The sequence below is a fragment of the Miscanthus floridulus genome, chromosome 2 (assembly GCF_019320115.1).
Source record: "Miscanthus floridulus cultivar M001 chromosome 2, ASM1932011v1, whole genome shotgun sequence".
Lineage (NCBI taxonomy): Eukaryota > Viridiplantae > Streptophyta > Magnoliopsida > Poales > Poaceae > Miscanthus > Miscanthus floridulus.
The window spans coordinates 23628828-23642080 of record NC_089581.1 but is presented as its reverse complement, the minus strand read 5'-3'; the positions used below and the strand labels follow the sequence as shown (position 1 = coordinate 23642080).

Genomic DNA, 13253 nt, shown 5'->3' with positions numbered 1-13253 from the left:
ACTAGCACGCGTCTACTGAAGACGAGAAAATTAAGAGAGAATTTTATGTATGGTCAGTCTAGCAATGTCCAACAACAGTATCAGTAGGCTCCAGTTTGATTAGGTTCCACAGTCCAGTAAGGCAGAACGACCGGACATGCAATTCAGGTTCTTACAAATAAGAACAAATTCAAATCACAAATCCCACAAGAATCGAACTTGCCCAGAATTCCGAGCACCAATCTAATCCAACCTTGTCATGACGCAGCCACTAACCGAAGCGTTTCTTCTGAATTCTTCGCGTTTTGCTGCGCCAGGAGAGACTGCAGATCACTGCCATTTGCCAGGCTGTTGAACTCTACCGACCTTGATGGATCAGTGGGGTACTTCCTCTGGCAGAATGTAATGAGCCTCTTCACAGACTGCAGGTACTTTCTGGTCGTCTCATCATTCATGATGTGAGCCACGCTGTTCGTGTAGATCTTTTCGCGAGCCGATCGCTCATGAATACCAACCATAGTCACACCAATTGGCCATGGCGAGTTGCCTATCGCTAGCTTGATATAATTGTCCACTGCAGCCAAGTAGTCTCGTCTCATGCAGCACCTGACCACCTCCAGCAATGCTTGTCGGACATCAGGAGGGAGAGCCTGCAATTTGATGCAAAATAATGAACTGAGTCCTGTGATACAAGATTGTCTGCACATATGAACATAAGATCTACTAGATTTGACCAAGGGGAAGGACGTCCCCCTGATTTTCATCTTAAGAAGTTGGTGCCGTGACTCGAACCCGAGCTGGCTCAACCAACCGCTTCTCTGGCGAGTTGTGCTGACCAGTTGCACCGTGAGAGTGTTGGCAACATAAGATCTACTAGAGTCGCTAAGAATACGCATTTACCATAATCTACTTCTTACGGAGGACACAGGGAAAATTCTTACAAAATAAGAAGCAAAAACAGTGCTGTAGTTAGAATAGCTTCCGTAGCCAAGCGAATCTAGCATCACCCGGGTGATCGGGGTCAACTTCCTTACATGACATGGATTTTCTTAAGTCCTAAGGGTGTTTTACTAAATGATTTGTAGATTTTATCAAGTCAGCGGACCCTGATAAATGGGCCTAAATTCGCCCCTGTTCTTATATATGCAATGACTCAACAAGGTACAACTTCATGATCAATCTCTAAACATTCATACTATGCGTTAACAAACAAGTGTCTTTTTTTCTTATAATAGATAAAACATCGATATTCTAATCATACAGTGATGCAAAGTGGCTGTGATAATGACTACAAAAGTTACAGACATTCAGAAATAACTAAAATAATCACAGGGAAAGTTTGATTGCACAGTGATCTTGAGAGAAAATAGTCGCCAGTACTGGCAAGTAGGGGGGATCATAAACAAATCAGCAGGCTTACTTAAAGCACAAGGCGCAACCGGATCGTCGATGGTTGTGTTTGTGCATTCAGGATGATGCCCTCCTATTCAAGGGCAAAAGTGAATTGTTAAGACAAATCCCTTCCTATGTTACAGAGATTTCCTCTCTGAACATCTCAGAAGGCAAATCAATAATCTCAGAAACCATACAGTTAAAAAACAGCATACATCATATCTCTGTTGTCTTTGTTGTATGGTTGTATTCCTTAAATGGATTGCTCGTTGCTGTGAGAATGTTGTGGCCTAGGGACCGGAGGCCGTAGGGGTGAGAGACGGAGGGCCTGGGCTTGGAACCCCGGCGATGAACGGAAGACGCCGTGCTCGGCGGCTGGCTGGAGACGTCAGGGAAGCAGCGACAATTAGGGTATCATGAACAGTAACGCCCGAGGGCCCAAAGTGAGTTGAACTCAATCTCAGGCTACCCCTTCTATTATAATTGTTTAGTACTTATACAAAGAGGTATCCAACCGACTCAAACCTAATTTAATCAAATAACAAACTCTAAGGGATAAACCCCCTATTTTCTAGGACTTGTTAACTGACAGTCCAGCTAGGCCGGACTCCTAACCAACTGGCCGGCTAAGCCGGACTCCTAGCCTGCCTACGCCTATAGACCTTGCTGGTCATAACATCTCTCCCCTCCTCGGGAAACAGCTTGTCCTCGAGCTGAAACGAAGGAAAAAGAGTGCGGAACTCCTCCACGGGTTCCCAAGTGGCCTCATCTTCGGGCATGTTCTCCCACTGAACCAACACATGCCACACACCGCGGCGCAACTGAGAACGAAGAACACGCGAAGGACGATGAAGTACCCTGCCATGACGGAGAGGAGGAAGAGGCGGTGTACTGGCGGGAGGGGTTCCTCGAAACGGCTTGAGAACCCCAACATGGAACACATCATGAATCCGAGCGCCCTCCGGAAGACGCAGGCGATAAGCCACTTCGCCAATGCGCTCAAGAACCTGAAATGGACCAGCAAACCGTGGACTAAGCTTGCCACGGAAACCCGGCAGCAAGGATTGTGCCGGCCGATGGAGAAGACGCAGGAGAACCCAATCATCAATGTCAAACTGAAGTGGTCGGTGGTGAGCATCATAATGCCTTTTGGCATACTCCTGAGCTTGCAGCAATCGATCCCGAACATCGGCTAGAAACTCGTCACGATCACCGAGCAGCTGGTCCACCCTGTCTGTCCTAGCCGTGCCAGCAGCATATGGCAACAGAGACGGTGGAGGACGGCCATAGACCACCTGGAACGGCGTTGTCCGAAGTGAGGAGTGGAATGAAGTATTGTAACAATATTCGGCCCACGGAAGCCACTGAAGCCAAGAGCGAGGGCGGTCACCAGTTAGACATCGCAGATACATCGCGATTGTGCGATTGACCACTTCGGACTGTCCATCGGTTTGTGGGTGAAAAGCTGTACTCATCTTTAGCTTTACCCCAGCGAGCCGGAAGATATCGCGCCAAACATGCCCTGTAAACACTGGATCGCGATCACTAACAATGGATGCCGGAAAACCATGAAGTCTGACAATGCCCTCAAAGAACACTCCGGCGACAGACGCTGCTGTATATGGATGACTTAGTGGTAAAAAATGAGCCTGCTTTGAAAATCTGTCAACCACCGTTAAAATCACACTTTTCCCATGTACACTCGGAAGGCCTTCCACAAAATCCATGGAAATATCAGACCAAACTTGCGAGGGAACCTCCAACGGCTGAAGGAGACCAGCCGGGTGTAGATGGTCAGTTTTATTTCGCTGACACGTGAAACAAGAGCGCACAAAATCTCGGACAAGGCGACGGTCATGGTCGATCACGAACTCCTGGCGAAGGCGCTGCAGCGTCTTCTGTGCACCTTCATGACCAGCACCGTGCGCCAACTGGAGGACAGCTGGGAGAACCGAGGACTTGGCTGGGACAAACACACGGTCGGCGCGCATGATCAGACCATCAGCCAGACGCCATGGCTCGCCCTGGTCGGTCACAATGGAGTCACGCAGCGCACGAAGGTCATCATCTAGCTGCAGTTCGCGGCGTAGGTCGTCAAATAACTGAAAGGAAGGCGCCGTGACTGCATGAAGCAGCAGATTGTCCCCCTCCCTCCGAGACAGCGCATCAGCCACGATATTGAGGGTGCCCGGCCGATATTCAATCGTGAAATCATACCCAAAGAGCTTACTCACCCACTGATGTTGGGGAACTGTAGAGAGCCGTTGATCCAACAAAAACTTCAACGCATAATGGTCTGTGCGGACAATGAACTGCCTGCCCCATAAAAACGGTCTCCAGTGCCGAACTGCCTGGACAAGGCCGATGAGCTCCCTCTCATATGCGGCTAACTTGTGATGCCGAGCTGCGAAGGGTCTACTGAAGAATGCCAAGGCACCTCCGCCTTGATGAAGTACTGCGCCGAATCCAGAGCCGGAGGCATCACAATCGACAATGAATGATTTGTCCCAATCAGGAAGTTGAAGAACCGGTGCACTGGACAGGGCCTTCTTGAGGGCATTGAAAGCGTCGGTGGCTGCAGATGACCACAGAAAAGCCTCTTTCTTGAGCAGCGCTGTTAATGGTGCAGCCACCGAGCCGTAATCTTGAATGAACCGACGATAGTACCCGGCTAGGCCGAGAAACCCCCGAAGAGCACGGACATTGCCAGGCTGAGGCCAGGTAGCGACGGCTGCAACCTTCTCCTGATCCATTGCAACCCCATCCGCAGATATTACATGTCCCAGATAATGAACCGCCGTCGTAGCAAAGTCGCATTTAGATCTTTTCAACCGCAGCTGATGGTCACGTAGGGCAGTGAAGACTGCGTTGAGGTGCTGCAGATGCGTGGACCAAGATGGACTATAGATCAAGATGTCGTCGAAAAACACAAGTACAAACTTACGCAGGAAAGGCCGGAGCACTGTGTTCATGAGGCTTTGGAACGTTGCCGGTGCATTGGACAGCCCAAAGGGCATGACTAAGAACTCAAAGTGACCCTCATGAGTCCGAAAGGCCGTTTTCTCAATGTCATCAGTATGCATACGAATTTGATGGTACCCTGAACGCAAGTCCAGTTTGGAGAAAAACCGTGCCCCGTGGAGCTCATCCAGTAGTTCTTCAACCACCGGAATTGGGAATTTATCTTTAATAGTGAGCTTGTTCAAGGCGCGGTAATCGACACAGAACCTCCAAGAGCCGTCATGTTTCTTGACCAACAAAACCGGGGCAGAGAAAGCTGAAGTACTAGGACGTATCATCCCCAATTGCAGCATCTCGGCGCATTGTGACTCCAGTTCGTCCTTCTGTAGCTGTGGGTAGCGGTAAGGCCTCACAGCCACTGGTACCGCACTGGGCACTAGATGAATGCGGTGATCACAGGCGCGAGCGGGGGGCAAGCCTTCAGGCGTGGCGAACAAATCGTCAAAGGAGGCGAGTAGCTTGTCCAGCAATGCTGTCCCGTTGGTACGGCTGGCGTCGTGAATAGCATGGAAGCGGCGAGTGGACTATACGTCATCTCGGGTGGAGCCGATGCCTCGCCAAAACACGCGCTGACCTGCCCTGGTGAACGCCATGCACAAGTCATCAAAGTCCCATAATATTGGTCCGAGGGTGCGCAAGAAGTTGACCCCGAGCACCATGTCCCAGCAGTCCAAAGGAATTGTATAGCAGTCAACTGAGAATATTTCTTCGGCAATTCTGATGCCGACGTCGCGCGCGAGCCCCCGGCAGGCAACGTGGTCACCATTTGCGACCGTGACTCCGGCACCTGGGCAGGGTTCAAAGAGGATGCCAACGCGCCGCGCGACGCTACTGCTGATGAATGTGTGAGTGGAGCCCGAATCCAGCAACGCCACACACTGTACGTTGCCCACCATGACATAAACCTGCATAGTATCTTCAGTCCTGATGCCTGCAATGGCTGATAATGATATGGTGGGTCTGTCTGCGCCGGCTGCTGATGGCTGTTCATCGTCATCGGACTGTGGCTCCTCCACCAGATAATCTGTGACTTCAAGGTAAAAGAGTCGCCGACACTTGTGTCCCTGCACATATGGTTCGTCACAGTTGTAACACAAGCCCATCTTGCGGCGGTCTGCCATCTCTGTTGGTGTGAGCCGTTTGAAAGGCTGGCCTGGTGGGAACGCCGAGGCTAGTGATGATGGCGGAGCGGGCCCTGTGGCCGGTAATGAGCTCTGTACAGCCGGAGCGCGCCGAGAATGTCGATTTGGTGTTGCTGGAAGAGCGAGGGCTGCTGACGCCTGGCGACGTTCATAAGCCCGAGCCAAACGCATGGCGCGGTGTAAATCCTGAGGGTCATGGAGCTCCACGTCGACCCTGATGTATTCCGGAAGTCCTCCGGTGAACAACTGTGCTTGCTGCAGCGGCGCCAGATGCCCCGCGTGCGCCAAGCGTGCTTGGAAAGCGTCCATGTATGCCTCAACCGAGGACCCGAAAGGCAGGCGGGCGAGATCAACAAGATGGTTGGTGGACAGCGCCGGTCCGAAGCGTTGGTGGCAGAGCAGACGAAAGTTGGTCCAGGATGGCCGGCCGGAGTCTCGTTCCAACACATAGTACCATTGCTGTGCGGATCCTGTCATGTGGAAGGAGGCTAGCCAAACCTTGTCCGCCTCACGTGTCAGCTGGCCGCGGAAGAATGACTCACAACGGTTTAACCATCCAAGCGGGTCTTCTTTGCCGTCGTAAGTGGGGAAGGACAGCTTATGGAATCTGGGCACGCCCTGGCTGTCTCCATGTTCCTCAGATGGATGGCGCGGTGCATGTACCATCGGAGCAGACGAGTAGATCGGCCCATGCATGACGGAGGACAGCGACGGTACCGGTGATGGAGATGCCGGAAAAGGGATGGACTGAATGGGCAGCCCCGTCGTAGCTGGCTGCGAGGTGCCGCGAGGCGGTGCGGTCGCCAGGAGTGGCGCCGTGGCCCCCGGCATTGACGGCGAGGGCAGGATCTCCGGCTGTGATGCAGACGCTGGCAAGCCCCCATACCCTGGCAGGCCATATTGCAGGAGCGGCGGGGCAGAGTACGGCAGACGTGGTGTCATTGAAGGGGCCGGCTGGCCTTCGACAGTCGCCAAGCGCAGAGACATCTCCGCCATCTGTCGCTGCATGCCTTGGAACATGTCTCCCATCTGCCGCTGCATGGCAGCCAAGGAGGCCAGGGAGTCCTCAAGAGTAGGCGGCGTGGGGGACGGTGGAGGGGCGCTCGTCTCGACGACAGCAGCGACCGACGATGCAGCGGTGGCGGCAGGAGCACCCGAGGAAGCCATGGTCTCTGATACCAAATTGTTGTGGCCTAGGGACCGGAGGCCGTAGGGGTGAGAGACGGAGGGCCTGGGCTTGGAACCCCGGCGATGAACGGAAGACGCCGTGCTCGGCAGCTGGCTGGAGACGTCAGGGAAGCAGCGACAATTAGGGTATCGTGAACAGTAACGCCCGAGGGTCCAAAGTGAGTTGAACTCAATCTCAGGCTACCCCTTCTATTATAATTGTTTAGTACTTATACAAAGAGGTATCCAACCGACTCAAACCTAATTTAATCAAATAACAAACTCTAAGGGATAAACCCCCTATTTTCTAGGACTTGTTAACTGACAGTCCAGCTAGGCCGGACTCCTAACCAACTGGCCGGCTAAACCGGACTCCTAGCCTGCCTACGCCTATAGACCTTACCGGTCATAACAGAGAATCTTCAATCAATAGAAGAAATAGTTCAGATACAGATTTAAACAAATATTTATCAGAAACTGCATCACTAGATCATGGAGTAAGGCACAGATATAGTATAGACAGCATCTGTCCTTTTACAAAAATAAGATCATCTTAAAAATGTGAAATGAACATGGGAATACTAACAACAGCATGAAGCATCGTTCGTTCACTATATCATACACAATCCGCTAATCACCAGGATAATATTCACGCTTCCTACACTTCCTTTATCACTATGCACCCGATAATATCAAATGTTGTAAACAAAGTCAAACAAAATCGTACTAACAGTTCAAATTAAAGCATGATATCAGATGGGTTAACAAACCTATGAATTCATCCAGCCAAACGTTCGCAATAAGCATTAGGTCATTCAAACTGTTACTACTACGGGACACTTCGATGATCCATACCTTTTTCTTGCACTGCTTGAAGAGCGGGTCGAGGTATCGCGCGCACTGCTTGCAGGTGGCCACCGCGGCCTTCCCTTTTGCCGTCCGCCGTTCCGCCTCAGGCATACCGTCCACCTCTTGAGTCCACTCGCCCATCAGCCTACTGAAGAACGCGGTGATCTTATCCTCGTCGCAGAGCTCCTCGAACGGCACATCTCTCGGTACGCCGTCGTCGCCCTCCCCACGCTGGGCCTCCGTGCCGGCGGCCTTGGGCTTCGTCGCGGCCGCAGCCTTGGCGCGCAGCGCCTGGATGTCGCGGAGGAAGTCGTTGGTCTGCCCCTCCCCGATCTCCGCCGCGTCGACGTCGGCGAGCGCGGCGGGGTCCTCGATCAGGTCCCGGAGGCGGCGGAGGCGCGCGACGTCGTCCTCGCCGAAGAGCGTGGCCGGCTGCCGCAGCAGGCGCAGGCGCCGGATGACCTCCTCCCTCGGGAGCGACTCCTCGGAGCCGCTCTCTGCCCGCGACGCGTCGACGTCAGCGTCGGCGGCTGCGGAGGTGGGCGAGCAGGAGCTCGAGGAGGAACCGGAGGGGGAGGACGCCGGGTGGGAATGCCTGAGCTGTTTTTGGAGGAGGAGCTGGCTCTCGGCCTCGCGGATGCGCTGCAGCTCGCGGGCCTCGGTCTCGGCGCGGCGGAGGATCTTCCGGCCGCCGAAATCGGCGTTGAGGAGCTGGCGCTTGCGCTGCAGCTCGCGTTTGAGCACGTCCATTGGCTAGCTCTCGCTGCAGCTGTGGCGGAGGTCGCGATCGCGCCGCGCGTCGGGTCGTTTGCTCGGGCAAGGAACCTTCGGGTCGTGAAAATGGCGCTGGATCGGAGGGCGAGGGAGGCGCGGGGTCTGGAAGGTTCGGGTTGGATTTGGTGCCGGGACGGGGAGCTCGAGCTCCCGCGGGAACCTTCTGGATTCCCGGGATGCGAGCGGAGCAGAAGGTTGTTTTGGGCTGATCAGTGGCTAATTGGGCTGGCAGAATTAGGCCCAGCGTAAGGTTGTGGGCTGTGGTATCGCCGTAAACTTGCGTTGTGGTTGGGCTGACACTGACAGAAGGCAATGTTGTCATGTGGCAGCACAGCTTGCACTCCACTTAAAAAAAAAAGCTGTTTTGCATGAGATCAATGTCTTGAAAAAGTTGAGTTTTCCTGAATCCATAAAAAAAATTGGTAATTTTAGAGGTAGGTGTTTGAGAATTTTAGCGAAAAGTTATTGAAAGGGTACTACCGGCGTACCGATGATATAAGGATCAACCATCAATGGTAGGCACTTGGTTACATTTCTTATGGTAAATCTGCTCGTTTAGGTTCAACCATTCGATAGCCAGATCAGGTGTATACATCTTAACATGTGCCAATTTAGTCTCTTGATGAAATTTAATAGTCTTAACTTTTACCGCCACGTATCTCGAATATAATCCTAGGGACTTCACTTTCTCCCGTGGACCAAACTAAAAATGGACTCTCGGGTCGTCGCTGCTCCACTCAACCAAAATATACTACACTTGACTCGACAGCCCGCCTGACTGCGTACAAAGCCACAAAGCCGCGATCAGCGATCACCGACCGGCAGCATCGTGGCAGGCCGCTCCAGCGAAGCCGACCGCGTCCGCAAGGCCAAAAAGGCGGCCTCGGCCCAAGCGGGGACGCGTACGTTGAGCATGAGCTCGCCGCGCTAAAAACTACTCCTACTCCGGCTCCGGGAGCCCTGCCCCACGAAACCGAGTTGTAGCGTGTTTGACGCACGTTGGCGGACAGGATTACCGCGCCACTTCCCCCCGCCTCGCCCGAAACTCTATTTAAACGCCACGCCTCGCTCTGCTCTTCGCCCCGGCTCTCTCCACAGCTCCAGACATCACCGCGCAGCTCGCCCCGGTTCGGTTCCACCGCCGTCTCGGCAATCTCCCCCGTTCCTAGCTTCCTCGCCTTCTCGAGCTCTCCCGCCCGCCCGCCATGGCCGCGAACTCCCCCTTCGACTGCATCCTCCTAGGTGAGCAGAGCGTCGATCGCTAGCTAGCTCGCAGTCCAGGGCGATTGCTGCTGTCGATGACTATATATATGTAACTGATACGGTTTTTTGTGGCCCGCGCCGCGCGCTCCGTGCAGACCTGGACGACACCCTGTACCCGGGCAACACCGGCATCGGGCCGGCCCTGAAGCGCAACATCGACGAGTTCCTCCAGGCCAAGCTCGGCGTCTCCGCCGACAAGGCCGCCGCCATGCGCGTCGAGCTCTTCCGCACGCACGGCAGCTCCCTCGCCGGACTCATCGTACGTGACGTTCCTTTACCCGGCTTAGGAATTCTCTTTCCTCGTCTGGTCTGCTCTGCTCATCTTGTCGCTTCTCGGTCGTCTTTCTGCTTCTGACTGCGTTGTGGATTCCGTGTCTGGTTTCGATTCCCGCAGGCGCTCGGCTATGACGTGCACCCGGACGAGTACCACAGGTCGGCACGCAAACACGGAACCCCAAATTTAGTTCCTCATCAAAACCTGCCGCAACTTATTGCATTCGTCCAAAACTGACCGGATTCCACTTCCACCTGCAGCTACGTGCACGGCAGGCTACCGTACGACAGGATCCCCGCCGACCCGCAGCTGGCGCGCCTGCTGCAGAGCATCCCGCAGCGCAAAGTGGTACGCTGAGAAACAAGACACTTGGCATCACATCACATTACACGACCGATCGATCGGCTAACCATGTGCGTTTCGCGCGCGCAGCTCTTCACCAACTCGGACCGCGCGCACATGAGACGGGCGCTGGAGCGGCTGGGCGTGGACGAGGCCATCTTCGACGCCGTCGTGTGCTTCGAGACCATGAACACGCACCTCTTCGGCGACGCCAGGGAGGAGCGCGGCGACCACCCGGTCGTGGTCCTCAAACCGGCGGTGGACGCCATCGTGGCTGGGCTGCGCGCCGCCGGCTCCAACCCACGGCGGACGGTACGTAATAGCCAGCGACTGCTTGCTCACTTGGTAGTTTTGTTCAGTTACTAGACGGGGTTAAACTAATCCACATGTTTTTTTTTTAAGTTTCCTGGAGCCGTAGAGCACTGGATAATACTACTATTACGAATGAAACAAAGATAAGGGACCCACTGTCATGTACGCCCTATGATAATCTAGAACGTTCGTTTCAATACTGCCGTAGCAAACTAGGTCGCTCTTAGATGGCACCGTGTCTAATGTTAAAAAAGTTACTGATACGCTACAAGGGAATCGAACTAAGCGCATTGAAAAGTGAGATTTAGATGGTGGTAGTACAATGTGAACCCCGACGACTTAACAAAGTAGCAGAACTAATCAGGGCCTTATCACTTATCGGCACTTGCTTTGGGTGAAAGCAAATTAAGCTTATACTATTATATCCGTCGTATATACCATTATTTATTACTAATAACGATCACTAAAATTTGGTGGTTGCTGTGACAGCTCTTCCTGGACGACAGCGAGAGGAACATCGCCGCGGGGAAAGCGCTCGGCCTCCGCACCGCCCTGGTACGTAACCAACCAACCTCGCCACAACTTCTTCCACCTCGGTCCAAATAAACACGTACGATTGTGCTCACTACACTGCCGTGACGCATCCTGCACCGGAGCCACGGCCCCAGGCACCCAGCGGGCTAAACGACGCTGATGGATGCCTTTCGGGGCACCAGGTCAGTCAGATCACATGGGTGCGCAGTCTCAAGGGTACGGCCCGTTTGCTACGCTAGAAAAAGGAGTCAAAACAATGTTTCGGATGATTTATTATGAGAGAAAAATACTGTTTTGACTGAAACAATAAGTTAAAGAAGTCGGATTATAAGAGAAGCGAACAGAGCTTAAGTAACCAAGCAGTTGGTCGATCAGGTGGCCGATGCGCTCACAGTCGCAACGTGTGTTAGTTACGGGGAGTACCGAGCGAGTACCAGTTGCTACCCACCACCACCACCCGACGGCGACGGCGATGGCGCCGGTGCCCGGCGCCTTGTCGGTGTCGTGGCGAAGCATATTCACCCGCTCGGCGCCGAGCCATCGATACCGATGCCGCGGAGATCTGCTTGGCGCGACCGGGGCTGCCCTTCGCCATTGGCCTTGGCTTGCTCGCCCTGTCATCGATAAATCAGGATTGCTTTTGCTCATGCGCGCTTATTAGTGGCCATCAGTCAAGATGATTGACGCTATACAACTTGTTCGCTTATTGGTTTCAGTCAGGACTTATCAGCTATCCAACAGTATTTTTCTCTTACAACAAACCAGCATCAATCGGGTTTATCAGTCTAGAAACCCACAAACGAACAGATCGATAGCCTCTGGTGTCTCTGGCTGGAGTGGCAATTGACAACGAGTAGGTAGGTGCAAGTGCAAGGTGATATATAAGATCATGCATCCAACGCAGACAAACATACCCTATCTTCTTATTGTTTTTCTTCTCTTGAGCGGGCGAAAACGAAAGAAAAGTTCGCTTTCCTCTCCTCATGTTATTTGTCTATGTTGAATATTATCGGATTTTTTTTTTTTTGAAATTGGACGGTCCAATTCACGTGCCTGTCGATTCAAGGGTCTCTCACTCTTCGCCACAAATCCGGGGAGAGCAAGGAGAAATAAATATCTTCGTTGGTTTTGGCGTTTTAGGAACGGGACAAGGAAACAAAAACGAGCACGGCTAGCTGACGCATACGTTTTCATTTGTCTTCGTAGTCGTGGCAACATAACGATAGTGCGTGGTTGCGCCGTCACGTCAGCACGCACATTGCCTGTCTGCCTCTGGGGGCGATCATGCATAATGTCGATGCATCCATACAGCACCACACAATTAAGGCCTTACAGAAGTTTACTATACGTCCCCTTGAATATTTGACATATGCACGGAGTATTAAATAAAAAAATAATTAATTATATAGTTTACGACTAATTTACGAGATGAATCTTTTAAATCTAATTAGTCTATGATTTGATAATATAGTGCTACAGTAACATATGCGCTAGTGATGGATTAATTAGATTTAATAAATTCATCTCGTGGATTACTGACGGATTCTGTAATTTATTTTTTTATTAGTATCCGAACATCTCATACGACACTCCCATATAACAACCGATGTGACACCCAAAACTTTACACTTAACAAGTTTCTGTCTGGACACCAACATTCTGCAGTCTTATCCATTGATTCGATGCCTCTCTAAAAACCAACATTAATCCTTTCGTTAATTTTTTTCCCAGGTTGGCAAGAGGGTGAGGAGCAAGGAAGCAGACTACGCCCTGGAGAACATCGGCGCGCTCCGGCGGGCCATCCCGGAGATCTGGGGCGTCGTCGCCGGCGGCGAGACTGAACGCTCGGACCACAGCATCGACAAGATGCCGATGAGGTCTGACCTGGACTCCATCATCCAGCCCACGTCCATCCAGGCCTAACCTCATCATCCCCACCATCCTGCACTGCACCCATCTTGGTTAATAATCAATCAGTGTCATCAGTCAGAATCAGGGGATGCCACTAGTAAATTAAAGCTCCGTCTCTCTCTCACTCACCACCATCATGTACATTATTGAGCTGATTCCTGATGTGCGTGCGTGCGTGTGTGAATATCTATCTATCTGTACCTAGCTGACAGGCATGTACATACACATTTCTGATCAGCACCGGTTTGTCGTCAGTGCATGTAAAGCAGCAATTCCAAGTGCATGACGAGTCA

The 13253-nt window shown here is 52.5% G+C and overlaps 2 protein-coding genes across 2 annotated transcripts; one reads left to right on the top strand and one right to left on the bottom strand.

Moving 5' to 3' along the window:
• Window positions 1-5: 5 nt before the first annotated feature.
• LOC136520050 (uncharacterized) lies at window positions 6-8552 on the bottom strand. Its single transcript, XM_066513455.1, has 2 exons — window positions 7557-8552; window positions 6-629 (listed from the first exon to the last, which is right to left on the bottom strand). The coding sequence occupies exons 1-2, from the start codon at window positions 8298-8300 to the stop codon at window positions 237-239; spliced, it is 1137 nt and encodes a 378-aa protein (XP_066369552.1). The 5' UTR covers window positions 8301-8552; the 3' UTR covers window positions 6-236.
• Window positions 8553-9332: 780 nt separating this feature from the next.
• LOC136538218 (suppressor of disruption of TFIIS-like) lies at window positions 9333-13253 on the top strand. Its single transcript, XM_066530209.1, has 7 exons — window positions 9333-9566; window positions 9683-9846; window positions 9982-10019; window positions 10122-10209; window positions 10294-10515; window positions 11005-11070; window positions 12781-13253. Exons 1-7 carry the CDS (start codon window positions 9530-9532, stop codon window positions 12970-12972), a joined length of 807 nt encoding a protein of 268 aa, XP_066386306.1. The 5' UTR covers window positions 9333-9529; the 3' UTR covers window positions 12973-13253.